The following is a 12880-nucleotide window of genomic DNA, read 5'->3' as shown; positions in this document are numbered from 1 at the left end:
GTAAAAGTGACTGAGAGTTTAGTTAAACTGTATGAAGAAAGAGCAGAATTTCCTGGATGATACTGACATTTATTCTTTTGTTGTGGCCATAATGTGAAAACAACTAAACAGATCATGCGTGATAAAATGTACCGGGACCTCACAAGATGACCACTAGATGTCAGTCATGTCTTGACATGATGTGGAGTGCGTTTTCTCATGATCAGTTTTTTTTTTTTCAAACCCACATGACTGACACCTGACTAATGCTGTAAATGCTTTACTTAGCATAGAGACGGATGTTAAATGCTTCGAAGTCAAATCCCAGTTAGATACCAGTTTGGTCATGCACAATATTTTGAATCACGAGCAGTAATCCTTAATTTTTATATCAAGTTATTTGATTTTATTTTTTTTTTTTGCATTTAATCTGCACTGCATCAAGTTATACTGTGAGTGAAATATTTCACACCCAGACAACTTTTATGCAATAAATATGTTATAATCGAATTTGATATTTCTTTCTGAAAACCTGACTACATTTAAGCACAATATATATATATATATATATATATATATATATATACACTTTAGGTATGTTCAACATGAAACAAGTAAAAAAAGTTTTTTTTAAAAGTCTCTACACTGATTCCACGTTGTGAAAACATAACTTTATATTTTTCTTTATACTTTTTTACACTTTTAAGTTATACATTGCAGAGCATTTCTCGAAACTAAATTTACACCAGTCTCCAGATTTTTGAAAAAACTGCTAAGTGTCGGAGACGGGGGGAGGATGGTGGTGCAGACAGAGAGACGGGGACGTTCAGAACTTTGCATTCAGCTCCACTGCTGCCAGTCAAGACCAGCATGCGTCATTATCAGACAGGGAGTGAGACCAAACCGCAAACATTTTAAAAGTAATACTATTTTAGCACAAGGACCCATCCTCGTACGCACCAGAGCATCAGCTGCCATCATCATCATCACCACTAGCACCACCGGGAGCTCGTCCCCTGATGCCCCGTCCGTCCGCTGATCCGCACTGCTGCTGCTAGGCGTCGGGGCGCGGAGAGGGGAGGGAAAGGAGGAGGAAGAGTGGATGAGGAGTAGGAAGGAGAGGAGTGGAGGGGGGCTCGGCCGGGCTGCCCTATATGGCTGTGGATGTGCTCTCTGCTAATATCGGCTTGAGAGGCACAGCATCGCGTTTCTGCCAGCAGTCAGTGGTGGCTTCCAGAGTCTAAGCAGGCTCCTTCACAGCCATGGCTGAGGGCGGAGAAGGGGAAGATGAGATCCAGTTCTTGAGAACTGTAAGTAAAGAAAATTTCCTCGGTGCGGACAGATAGAACCAATTCACATCATACACTTCACAGTCTCCTGTCGCCAATTAACGCATTCAGAGGCAGCAGACGGCTCGTGAATTAAAGAAATCTCTTATCCGAGGGGAATTATCAGGGAAGTTTTTGTTAACGCATTGCCGGTGGTTAACTTTGCTTTCGCATATGCATGATTAATGATTGTGGAAGTTGCCGCAGGTTGCACGCTGCACCCCGCGGCCACGGCGCACCTGTCGACGTGACTCTTTATGAGGCGAATCTCAATGAGACCCGTCTGCAGGTGCAAGGGCAAAAAAAAAAAAAAAGGTGAACACCATCATGTCGTTTAATAACGCATTCCCTGCTCATTTTCATCCACCCATCATCCCTTTTTGGATTTCTCGAGAAACATTGCCCACCCCCCCTCGGCCAACGCACACAATCAGTCGCTGCTGTTTTGACTTTGTATGGTTATATTCTTTTGCCTGGGGGAGAAGAGTTTCAATAAGTTGTGCTCACACGCAATCCACCCTCTGCGATTACTATTTTAGTTGTTTGACGCAGATTGCTTACGGTGTAGCTGCTCTGCGTGGTTATGCACAGCAGATATCCTTGTAAATGATATGACAGCTTGTATGTTGGTGTGGTGGGAAAAGCTATCGTAGCGGTTTGACCGCGCTCGTATTCTTATTATCTGTTGAAGCTTTGTGACCCTGGTGTTGCGTGAGCAATAATATGACTCCCACAACATGGACAGAAGCGATGGCTACAATTTTTTTTATACTTCTTTATGAAGCTTTATTTTTTATTTATGTTTGAATCTCAGGAGGCATTTAGATGACTTTTTGCTGATTTGCACATTGGAAAGAGTTTTTCAGTTGTTGGATATATTGTAATTGGCCAATTTTCTAGTTATTGTTAATCTGTTGTCTAAATGAGAAATTTAATGAGATTATAAAGATCAGAAATACTCTTACTTGACATAAAAATTAACTGTTTTTGAAGTGGTACCAAAATGATTTACAGTACATGTTTTTGCTCAAGCAGCCACTGATTTCCATTCTTCTGTAATTCGTCACTGTTAATAATTCGTAGATTGACATCAAAGTTGCAGTGAATTGCAGAATGAGCTGCTATATTTAGCAAGTTAATGCTTGTTAGCTGTGACGTATTTCATAAGTCAGGCAAGTTTCAGACGTCTGCTGATAGATTTTAATTTTATACACAAATTAAAGGAAAGCAACAGGATGTCAGAGAAAGTGAAGCCTCTGTAGAAATACCCCTCCAGCCATTGTAATGTAATTCTTCCATAATGTTAGATGTGTTGTTGGAGACAAATTGGTTATAACTGCATCTATCCAGGAAGTTTAGCCGCTATAATAATCACTCACACCTCTAGACTCTTATTTTCAAAGAAGGAACTTGTAGTCATTTTCATTAGACCCTCTTTGGATCTTTTAGAATCTAGACAGTCAAGGATTGTGCTGAAACTGAGGGCTTGTTTTGAGACTTCATCCAGAGCCACAAATATTTGGATTATGCAGCTTTCATAGCTAGTAAGATCTTTTAAGTCGCATTGAGTTTAAGTGTTTAAGTTCGATGCCCCAGAGATGGTGATATATAAATGACCTCTGATCTATATGTCAGAGGTCTGTCTGATTGTGAGCAGTAGGCGGGACCTTGTTCTTAACAGCTCCCACTATTTGTGAAGCCTGTGATATGCTGACACATGCCTCTCAGATTCTACTGTCACAATGGCATCCCAGTTATTTGATGACAACAGCGATTTGTGAGGGGGGGGGGCTTGTTATCAAACCTCTGTGGTGAGAGAAATGTGCCCCCACAGGAAGCCTTAAAATAAGAGCGCTAATTGAAATACACCCCATTACAAACTGTTGAACATTTAGGGATAAGCCTTTGCACGAGTGGTGTGTCTTTTGTGAAGGTAGCGGTCAAAAGTTTTTAAATGATTGTTGCCAACAAGTGACATTGTAGTATGGCTTTTGTTATGGATATGGAAGGAAAATAATTACCCGACCAAATATTTGGTAATTGCAGCTGCTATTTTAAGGAAAAACAAAACATAAGAAACAATGTAATTAAATGGCCAAATGTGCAAAGTGTCCAGCTTTGGATTCATCTTGTCAGATGGTAACAGAGGCCCAGACATTGTGATTTGCTTTAAGCATCAACGCTGCTGATGTGTAACTTTGAGAAAGCTGGCAGTCATGAGAGTTTCTCTGTCAAAGGTGAAGACAGCAGTTGCTTCTGAAACTTAATATTGTACCACCGAAGCTTACTCTCTGCTTTGATTCAGGGAGATGATTAATACTCCACCTTATGATACAATGAAATGATGTATTCATTGATTGAGACCAGGCTTTCTTTGAGCGTTTCATTTAGAATAAAAGTCATTGAGTTCATGACTTGGATCGGATTAAGGTTTATTCATTGACACTCCTCTGTTAACATATGTCAGTTAATCATTATTAAACTCTGGCCACTGGAAATACAAAAAAGGAGTATTTAGGCACTGATTTATGCATTTCGTTTCTCCTGAGAGCAGAGAGAGTTACAAGCAGTGTTTGTAGTAAATGACCAGACACATTATAAGCTAATCATTCTCCTAAAAGCCATAGTTTTAAAAACATAGTAAGTATGCAAGCTTGATAAATTAAGGATGTATTTTAGGATGAAAGAATAATGACCCAGGTCTAATAAAAGTAGGTTCCTTTTTTTCCTGGGTCTTTTACCACAATCATGTTTATAGTCTTCAAATTCATACTACCGTAAGAACATTTAGTGGAGTTTTTGCCTGAAAAATAAATAAGTTGGAATAATTAAACAACAAAATCTGCCAGAGAACATTATTTGTTCAGCCAGTGGCTGAAAACAAGAAGCCTGGTTTGTTTTGCTTCCAATCTGATTAAAATTTCCAACATTATCTCTGTAAAATGCAGCAGTGTCACATGAGAAAGCTTGACAGGAATAGCTACAGTATCAGTTGGGTTGGGTTTAACCTGTTCAGCTGCGGCTTTCTTTGTAGAAGTATTATTGGTATGTTTGCACTATACACACTTTAAAAATAAATAAATAATAAAACCTGTGTTGTCCAGGTGAGCTGCTGTTGCACTTTTTAAGCCAGGTGTTCAAGGCTTGCAGTCCACCAGTAGCTCCTCTGGGCTTATTTGGAGTTTATGTTGTTCTGGCAGCCTTCTGCATACCAAGGCGAGGACTTGAGGGGCTTAAATTTAGCCTTTTTAAAGATGATGCTTCCACAGCACATATAGCTTTGCTCGCCTGGCACTAAACTAAACCACACCAGGGTCAGTGCTTCAGCCGGGGACGCACAACACCAATGGCACTTTAACACCATTTTTATGGGGATAAAGTAGCATTTAGAAATCAAATGCTTAAACCACATAGTAATATACAGCTATTTCTGAAGCTTAGTGTGTCAAAGTAATGGACAGTGTCACTGTTCTTTCAGGTTTCAAATCAAACGTGTTGGTAGGTGCTGGTTGAAACATTTTGAGTAGGTTTGCAGAAAATATGCACTGATCTTAGTCCAAGACTTAAAGCTAAATTCCTCAAAGGGGAAAAATAGTCTAAAACTAGGTTTAATCCAACTTAAAGTGAGTAAATAATTACCAGATTACATCTTGGAGGATCTCTTCATGTAGAGTAAGGGTAACTGTTTGTGGTGCTTAATGAGTGGGGTAGAGTGCACATAACATTTATTCTTTTTTTTTTTCTAGAGTGGTTTTGCATCGACTCTTTAAGGTTAGGTATTTGAATATGAAAATCTGTTTCAGGCAACGTTAAAATTAAATCCTGTATTCTTGAAAATGTCATTTTAGTGCTCAGCAAAGATGAAAATGCAACAATATAATTTGCGTGTTTAATTTTCACACCTCTTTATGAATATTTTATGTATCTTAAAGTTAAAAAGGTATAATCTTTGAAGTTATAAGCTGCCATACTTTGGGAAATATTCAGATGTTTTGTCAATTTAAAAAGAAATTAAAATACAATGGTGCAATTTCATTCACCTTTTTTGCAAGCAGATGCAGTTTCTAACTGTTTCACTATGGAAATGCTTGCTGAATGTTTAATAAATTGCATTGTGTGTATGTATACCATTTAACTTTCCATTTTAATATTTGAATATCGTTTCTAAAACTATTTGAAAATAAAGTGTAAACAGCTTCTCCTGTTTCATGTAATATGGATACAGAATAATGGCGATTATTGCATTTTCTTTTTTTTAAATAACACACGTTAATGTGGAAATACAGGTGTGGCATTTCATTTTCTTTTTTTGTTTATTATGGTCCTGCATGGCTTCCATATCTGACAGTAAATGAAGTGTAATGCCGTTCAACGCTGATTTCGAGCTACTCACAAACTAAACTGGAGAAAAATGAGACCACATATTCTGTCTTGCTTGTCCCCATAACTAATAATGAATAATTTCACAGAGGCAGCTTTGCATTTATAGCAGACGACTAAATCTAGCATAGCCAGCAATACTGAAAAGTAATGGGCATGTTAAAATTTCCATATCATGATTCTGCAAGGATCCACTGAGCGTGTGAGAGCAAGACTTCATGCAGACATCTGTGCGCCTGCCAATTTTTTGTGACCGCTCGGGATGTGTCCATAGAGACAAAGCACTACAATGCATGAACTATCCACTTCAAGCGGGCTTCAAAGAAATATAACAGGTCTGTCTACTCATACACAACAGAATAAGTGGCACTGCAGCCTGATTGAAGGATGGAGCATGTTCCATGTTGCACTAGTTGGCGCCCTTGCAAAGTTTGTCTCTCTAATAAGATATGGAGTGTTGTCCTGTAGCCTCAGGTGAACCTCCCTGAGCTTGATCTAAATTGAATAAGAAGGATTTCCTCTGTATTGATTGAACACGCTGTGATGGCAAAGCAACTGCGTGTTCTCTGGCAGGTCCAGTTCTTTACAGTCATCAGAACTGAAGGACAGCGAGGCTGCTGCCATCCTCGCCATTTACACAACCTTGATGTAATGGTCGTGCACTAACTCTTCTCCATGCTTTAGATTTCTACATGCAAAACTAGGGCTGTTTAACTGAACAATAAATGAATTGGTCACACAAGATGATATAGATATAAGCTCATGTGGAGTTGCATTAGCAGGAAAATGTCTGTCTTTCATTGTTCTTCTGTTTGCTAAAGCTAGTGATACCTAATCTTCTCATTATTCAGTTTCCAGCCATTTTAACTAGTGTTGAACAGCTTATGTAATGCCCATAAAACATGAAGGAGGGAGGGAAAGGCTCTTGTCTCTTAACCCAGTGTGAGGCTTTTGGGTATGCCTTCACCTGGAGACCTTATGTAAGTGTTCATTCCCAAAAAGCTGCATGTAAAAGTTTCATATTTTGTTTTTGCTTTTAAAACAGCTATGCCTTGTTTTGCTATCCCACAAAAATGCTGTCCCCATAAGATGTAACCAGTTAAATGAGCAAACATTATGCAGTCATAATCAATAATTATCTCTAAAGTCACTTTATAGAGCAACATAATTTCAACCTACATGCCTTGAGTTTCATATCCCAACCAGGAATCCAAGCAAATGTAGTCTGTGTCTTGGATAGACTGTTCAGTTTCAGCTTCAGACGTTGTGCAGCAAGTTGCTGTGGGGGTCCAGGTAGAGTCAGCATGCGAATCCCAGTAGGCGCAGCAGCAGCGTGAGCGGACTCTCAACCTAAATAATTGCCTTCATTAATCAACAGAGGACAGCAAAAGGTGCAGGCACCGAGCCTCTTAAAGTTTAAGTGTCTCTTAGGTCACGTAGTTCATTTTCAGTTAAGCGCAGCACAGTTTAGCTTTTTGTTACATCTTTGGCCACAATGGTGTTTCCTACAGGAGCCAGTTAGCATTTTAGGTAAAAGAGGATTAATTAAGGCTTCAGGAGGGTATTTTCTCTATTTTTTTTTCCTTTTCTTTTTTCTCCAAACTACAAGAACCTACAAGAACACTTCATACAGTGACTGTTTTAGTTGTTTTGCATGAGAGATTTATATGCCCCCCCCCCCCCCTCGGCCTGGAGTGGAAGCAGCACTCAAGGTAGTAAGAGTGAACTAAAACAAGCCAATCTACCAAACAATAAACTGTACTTTACTATAAAACTCCTTTGAGATGAGCAGAGCTGCAGATTCAGATGGCAGTTAATTATTTTCTCTTTGCCATTTGACGCAAGTTCTTTTTATAGGAGCTTTAAGTGTGCTGAGCATATAAGCATTTTTACAGGGACACCTTGGCATACAGTCAGTTGGGTGCCAAGTGCATTTTACAGTAATAATAAAGTTCAAGGACTCATTTCCACGTCATTTTAAATAAACAGAAATAGAAGTATTGTTTACATTACTGATCCCACCATTTAATAGCATTTTTAGATGTTCCACTGTTTTAGAAATAATTATTATGTTTGTCATGTCGCTAGTAATTCTCTCGTCATCGGTTTTTCAGTGAACTTCTATTTGTTGTGTGCATCCAGCCATGGCGGGTGCAGTGTAGAAATGACATCTTGCAGCAGGATGGATTTGGAATTCATGTCTAGCCTTTGTGCGGAGGGAGGTTTACCTTGTCTCAGACTGCTACTGATCTATGGCAAAACGCTTAAATGCTCAATGATTTTATCCTGTCACGTCTTCTATTGAGCCACAGCTGTCCAGTCTGTCAGAGGAATTAAAATTTGACCTTTGTGAAATGTGTTCTGAAGAAGCTGTATTTGCCCTAACATGTGTGAGGCTACAGTAGCATCAGAGCTAAAATTTGCATCAAATTTGACACACTCAGCGCTGACAGCATGTGGACTAATACACCTGATGCTATAGGCTAGGAGCTGAGTGCTTAGAGGGATAAAAGAAGGCTGAAGTCAGTCTCAGGTGAAAGTCTTCTCTTTACCTGATATCTGCAATTCTCTTCCTGTCTGGTTCTCAGTTCACGATCACACACATACACAATCTTCTCACAACCCACTACACTTTGCCTGTGTCCACTCTATCTCATCAGACAGGATGATAGACCGAGAGACTCCCCAGTTCCATCTCAAGCCCCCCCCCGCGCGCGATTTTTCAGCGCTTCTGCTGAGGTGGACGTCTCGGCCTTGCACGCATGGTGGCCTCTATTATTTGAAGCTGCTCTAAAGCAATATGCATACAAACTAAGCCAAGAAAATCCAATTTGTTATGAGGACACCATATAAATCTTGGGGTCTGTGATCCATGGCAGTGTACCGCTGGGCAAAACCTACCTGAATGCAGAATTTTATTTCTTTTTCTTTTTCTTTTTAAATATAGAGCTTAGATGTGTGGTGCATTATTCATTTTGAGCCATGATGTTATCTCAGGTATTCACACAAACTTGCATATGAACACCTACACATATAAAAGACTTTAATATACATCCAAGTTAAGCGTGACAGTGACTGTACAATATAAAATGCATCTTCAATGACAAATCGGTGTGTAGCTCCTGAGGCCTGCGAGATTCCTGTTTTGTTTTTTTTGTTTTTAAACATGTGCTGAAGACATGTTTCATTTAAAAAAAAAAAAAAAAAAAAAAAAAGACTTTCCTCAAGGATTCTCCAAGACTGTCAGATAAGTTCAAACTATATTTTGTGATATTTTCTTAAGGGTTAGTTTTTTTTTGTTTTGTTTTTTATGAAAATCCCCATGGCAGTAATTATAGATGACGACAACAAGAACAAAATAAATGATGTATTGATTATACATGACATCAGCGTTTCATTGTTTTGTACAAATGACAGAAGCTTAAATGAGTTTAATTGAGTATTATTTTACAAAAGTGCTTCAGTTTCCTCTGTAGTTTACGGAGTGTAAAAGCGATATTATAGAAGCGATTAAAATTAATCTTCCAGTCATGTCTTAAATCCAGACAGATCCGTTGTTTCTCTAGTAGAAAGAGAGAGATGGGGGAAAGTTTTCACCTTCAGCCACTTGAAGTGTTTGACAGATAAACTATAATGTTTTTCTTCTCTTTTTCACGGCTATGAATACTATTATAGATTTAAAACAATAAGCTCAGCATTATATGTAAAAACACCAAAAATGGATAGAGCACTCAAGCTTCAGACTTTGCTTTTTATACTCCTGTTACTATATCATGTTAGTGATATAGTAACAGGCACACAGCTTTGGCTGTGTAAACAGCTGCTCCACCCAGCTGCTGTTTAAACCCTCGGTTTGTGAGAGACAGCCAATCAGAAGAAAGTTGGCTTAATGAGAGGGTTGCGTTAAAGGTAGAGGATCTAAAGCAGATTATTACAGACAGATTGATTCATATCTTGTATATGACTCATACTCATAGTGGTTTACACATTTGATTGGCAAACAAAAGGTTCCTGCGGTGGGGGAACAAATCTTTTTGTTTTTGTTTGCATCAGGAAGGGCCTCTGGTCTAAAACATCTGTCGAGTCAAACATGCGGAGCTGCCTGCTGTGGACCCCTTGTGATAAGGGAGCAGCTGAAAGTAACTATATAATTACATCCAATATGGCACTTATGCATTCAAGAATTTAAAAAAATGACCTGGGCTTTCTATGAAGAGAATTTAAATTTATTTTATTTTATTTAAAAACTGGTATAATTGAATTGGAAACTATCTTGAATAAGTTGAATGCTGATTGGTTGTTTTTGCTGATTTTTGTTTCTGTACTTTGGGACTCGTTATTGTGCAGTATAACTCTTTCCTAATGTTGTGTCGGGCTGTAAAACTGAAACCCCATCTTGACCAGCTTTTCTTAAAAATAGCTGCTACCTGCAACAAAGGTTAAATATAAATGAAAAACAACACATTTGTCGAGTGTGAGAATTCCAGGGTTTTTTTTTTTTTTTTTTATAGACCAGTAGATGGTAGAGGAGAAAAAGGTGAAACTTAGAGTTAAATCAAAACCGACTGAGTTCAGGGCCCCGCTACACATTGTCAAGAGAAGTGAAATTAGACGAGTTACAGCAAGACTTGCCTGTCAAACAACAAGATGACTGAGAATTGACAGGAGGGCTGGAGCAGTAAGTGACTACACAGGAAGCATGACTGCAAAGGTCAATGTTTCTCCCTTATATTTAGGAAAAACACATTATGCTTTCTGTCAATATGAAATGTTAATAATTTACATAGCTAATAATTTACTGCTCAGCGACTATAAATTATTCTGTACTTTTTTTATGCTGAATGATTTTTGTTTGTGCTCTGAGGCTGAATGTGTGTTTTGTTAAGAGATTTATAAGTAAAGGGAGAAGGGAGGCTAGCTTTTGTTGTTAATGACTCAAAACATTGACTGACGGAGTGTAACAGCTACTGCTGCTCACACACAGACTTGTATAGATGATGAATTGTTATTCCAGGAGGGAGTGCTGTGGACTTCTGTGGAAGATTAAACATCTGGAATGAAATGACATCTTTCTCCTTCTTGGACAATGCTGTCATTTATTTGTCTTTTGTTTTGTTTTTTAACAAAACACCTTAATTGTAATGAGTATGTTTTGCATGACAAGAATAAAGATTAAATAAATGTAAGATCAAATCAATAACTGGATTCCAGGTTTTATACTTGTGTGAGATTCAAGGATGGAGCGATTTCATGAATCTTAAAGCCAAATAGCTTTTCAGGTGTGAATGGTGTTATACCATCATGTTTTTTTTTTTTTGTTTTGTTTTTTTGTTTGTTTGTTTTTGCTTTGTTTGAGTTGGGCGTACTGTAATTTGAGCATTTATATAATTTTAAAGATTTTTTTTTTACCTTAAGTATCAAGACAGTCAAGAATGAATTGGGCTTCAATTCATCATTTATTCCTTAAGATAGACCAACTAAAGACTGAGAAGCTACAGATATAACATTGCAGCTGACTGTTCTGCTAAAGTTCAGTTTGTCTCAAACAAAAATTGAGGCAGAGCAGAAAACAGGCTGTGGCCTAATCTGACGTACCTCGCCCATTAACCAGAAACACTGAGTCTTTGACTTGGGTCATTAGCTCTCATTCAGTGCAGAAGATTATTTCTACCTTCAGGGGCATCTTGGCTTTTGAAAAATGCTCATAAAGCTACAGTAAAATGTCAGATTACTAATTTATCAGGTTTTCAGTACTCCTGTCTTCTTCAAGTACTATTTCTCACTGCTACTACAGTCTGTCAGGCTTTTCTCTTATCATTTTCTTTTTACCCAAGGCACTTCAAGGTTATAAAAAAATTAACATAAGGTTGTGAGATTGTGAAAAATATCCTCACTTATAGTGAAGTTCTTGGAGTTGACTGATCAGTCATGAATGAATGAAATTTTTAGATCTGAAAAGCAGTTGTTTATGAAAAAATCTTGTTTTTCCATATCAGAAACTTAGATATCAGATCCATATCAGATGGGCATCAACATCAATGTATATCAAGCTTATCAGGTTGTAGTTCTCACACATCTACACTGTTTCTGCTTTGCTCTCCATGTTGTTAGCTAAGCTTCACTGAAAACTCGTAGCTCAATCTGTACTTAGCACCCTGCCTGACATTTATGAGAAACATGACTCCCGAGCAGACAGGGCAATTTTGACAGACTACCCACTGAGGCAGTGTGAACAAGGAGACGAATGTGCTGGGATTTCCTTGATTTCCTTACATTTCTAACCACCAAAGCCTGTCTGTGTTGATCTCCACTGAACGTGTGCAAAGCCTGCATATCAAAATAGAAACACTGAGGGATTGAACAGATTCACCTTTTCTCAAGTTCACATTGGTGGCAGCGCCGGGCGAGTTGTGGGAGTTTATTTGGTATGCTGGAGCATGGGGAGTTCTCGGGTGTCAGTTGGTGGATGCATCAGGCAGCGCACACACGCCCACCTGTTGCTGTCTGTTGAGCCAGGCTGGCTGTTCAGTTATTGAAGTAGAAGAAGAAAAAGAGTGTAGGAAATGCTGCAAGTCTGATAGAGAGTCAACACAGTTCCAGTGGTCATACAAGGAAATCTCTAACCAGTGTAAGAAACGATTTTGTATTCTTTAGATTGGAGATGTGTCAAACTCACAGGATTCAGAGGACGGGTGGGGTTGGTTTCGGTGTGGGCAGGGTCAAGTTCCCGCTCTACACTTGAAAGCTGAGGAATCAGCCACCCAACCCTCATTTACCTCCTCCTGCTACAGGACAGGGCCCTATACATAGTAATGATGCTGGTCTTTAGCTGTCTAGCAGATGGTCACGCTGTTTCTACAGGGATCACTTTGCCTTAGATTCACCAGATTCTCTGGCTTGGAATCAAGTCAAGAGTGCAGAGACAGACAGAAAGTGTCTTAAAGTGTCTTGGCTGTGGCCACACATGGCCATTTCATTACTTTTGGGAAACTGATCATAGAGATGGGATTTTTATGGGAGAAATTCACTCCTTACAGTGTCCCCTGTGGTTGTTTTTATTTAGAACCATCGTCCATTCTGCTCTTCCTCCTGTTGCTTCACACTGCTCAGATGACAGTTTGTCATCCAGTTTATGCAGATTCCTGATCTCAGTGCAACTCTGACCACTTCTGGTTCTAAAGCAACACTATCAA

General features: G+C 38.8%; 1 protein-coding gene across 1 annotated transcript in view; it reads left to right on the top strand.

The window, feature by feature from the left end:
* The first annotated feature begins 640 nt into the window (after window positions 1-640).
* Window positions 641-12880, top strand: part of ryr3 (ryanodine receptor 3) — a 112173-nt gene continuing 99933 nt past the window's right edge. The window contains exon 1 of the mRNA XM_026143503.2: window positions 641-1289. Coding sequence (XP_025999288.2) covers window positions 1242-1289 — 48 coding nt within the window. The 5' untranslated portion in view covers window positions 641-1241. The remainder of the gene's footprint in view (window positions 1290-12880) is intronic.

This window comes from Astatotilapia calliptera, chromosome 15 (assembly GCF_964374335.1).
Source record: "Astatotilapia calliptera chromosome 15, fAstCal68.1, whole genome shotgun sequence".
In the NCBI taxonomy this organism is placed as follows: domain Eukaryota; kingdom Metazoa; phylum Chordata; class Actinopteri; order Cichliformes; family Cichlidae; genus Astatotilapia; species Astatotilapia calliptera.
The sequence above is the reverse complement of the archived record's forward strand: the minus strand, read 5'-3'. Positions and strand labels throughout refer to the sequence as shown.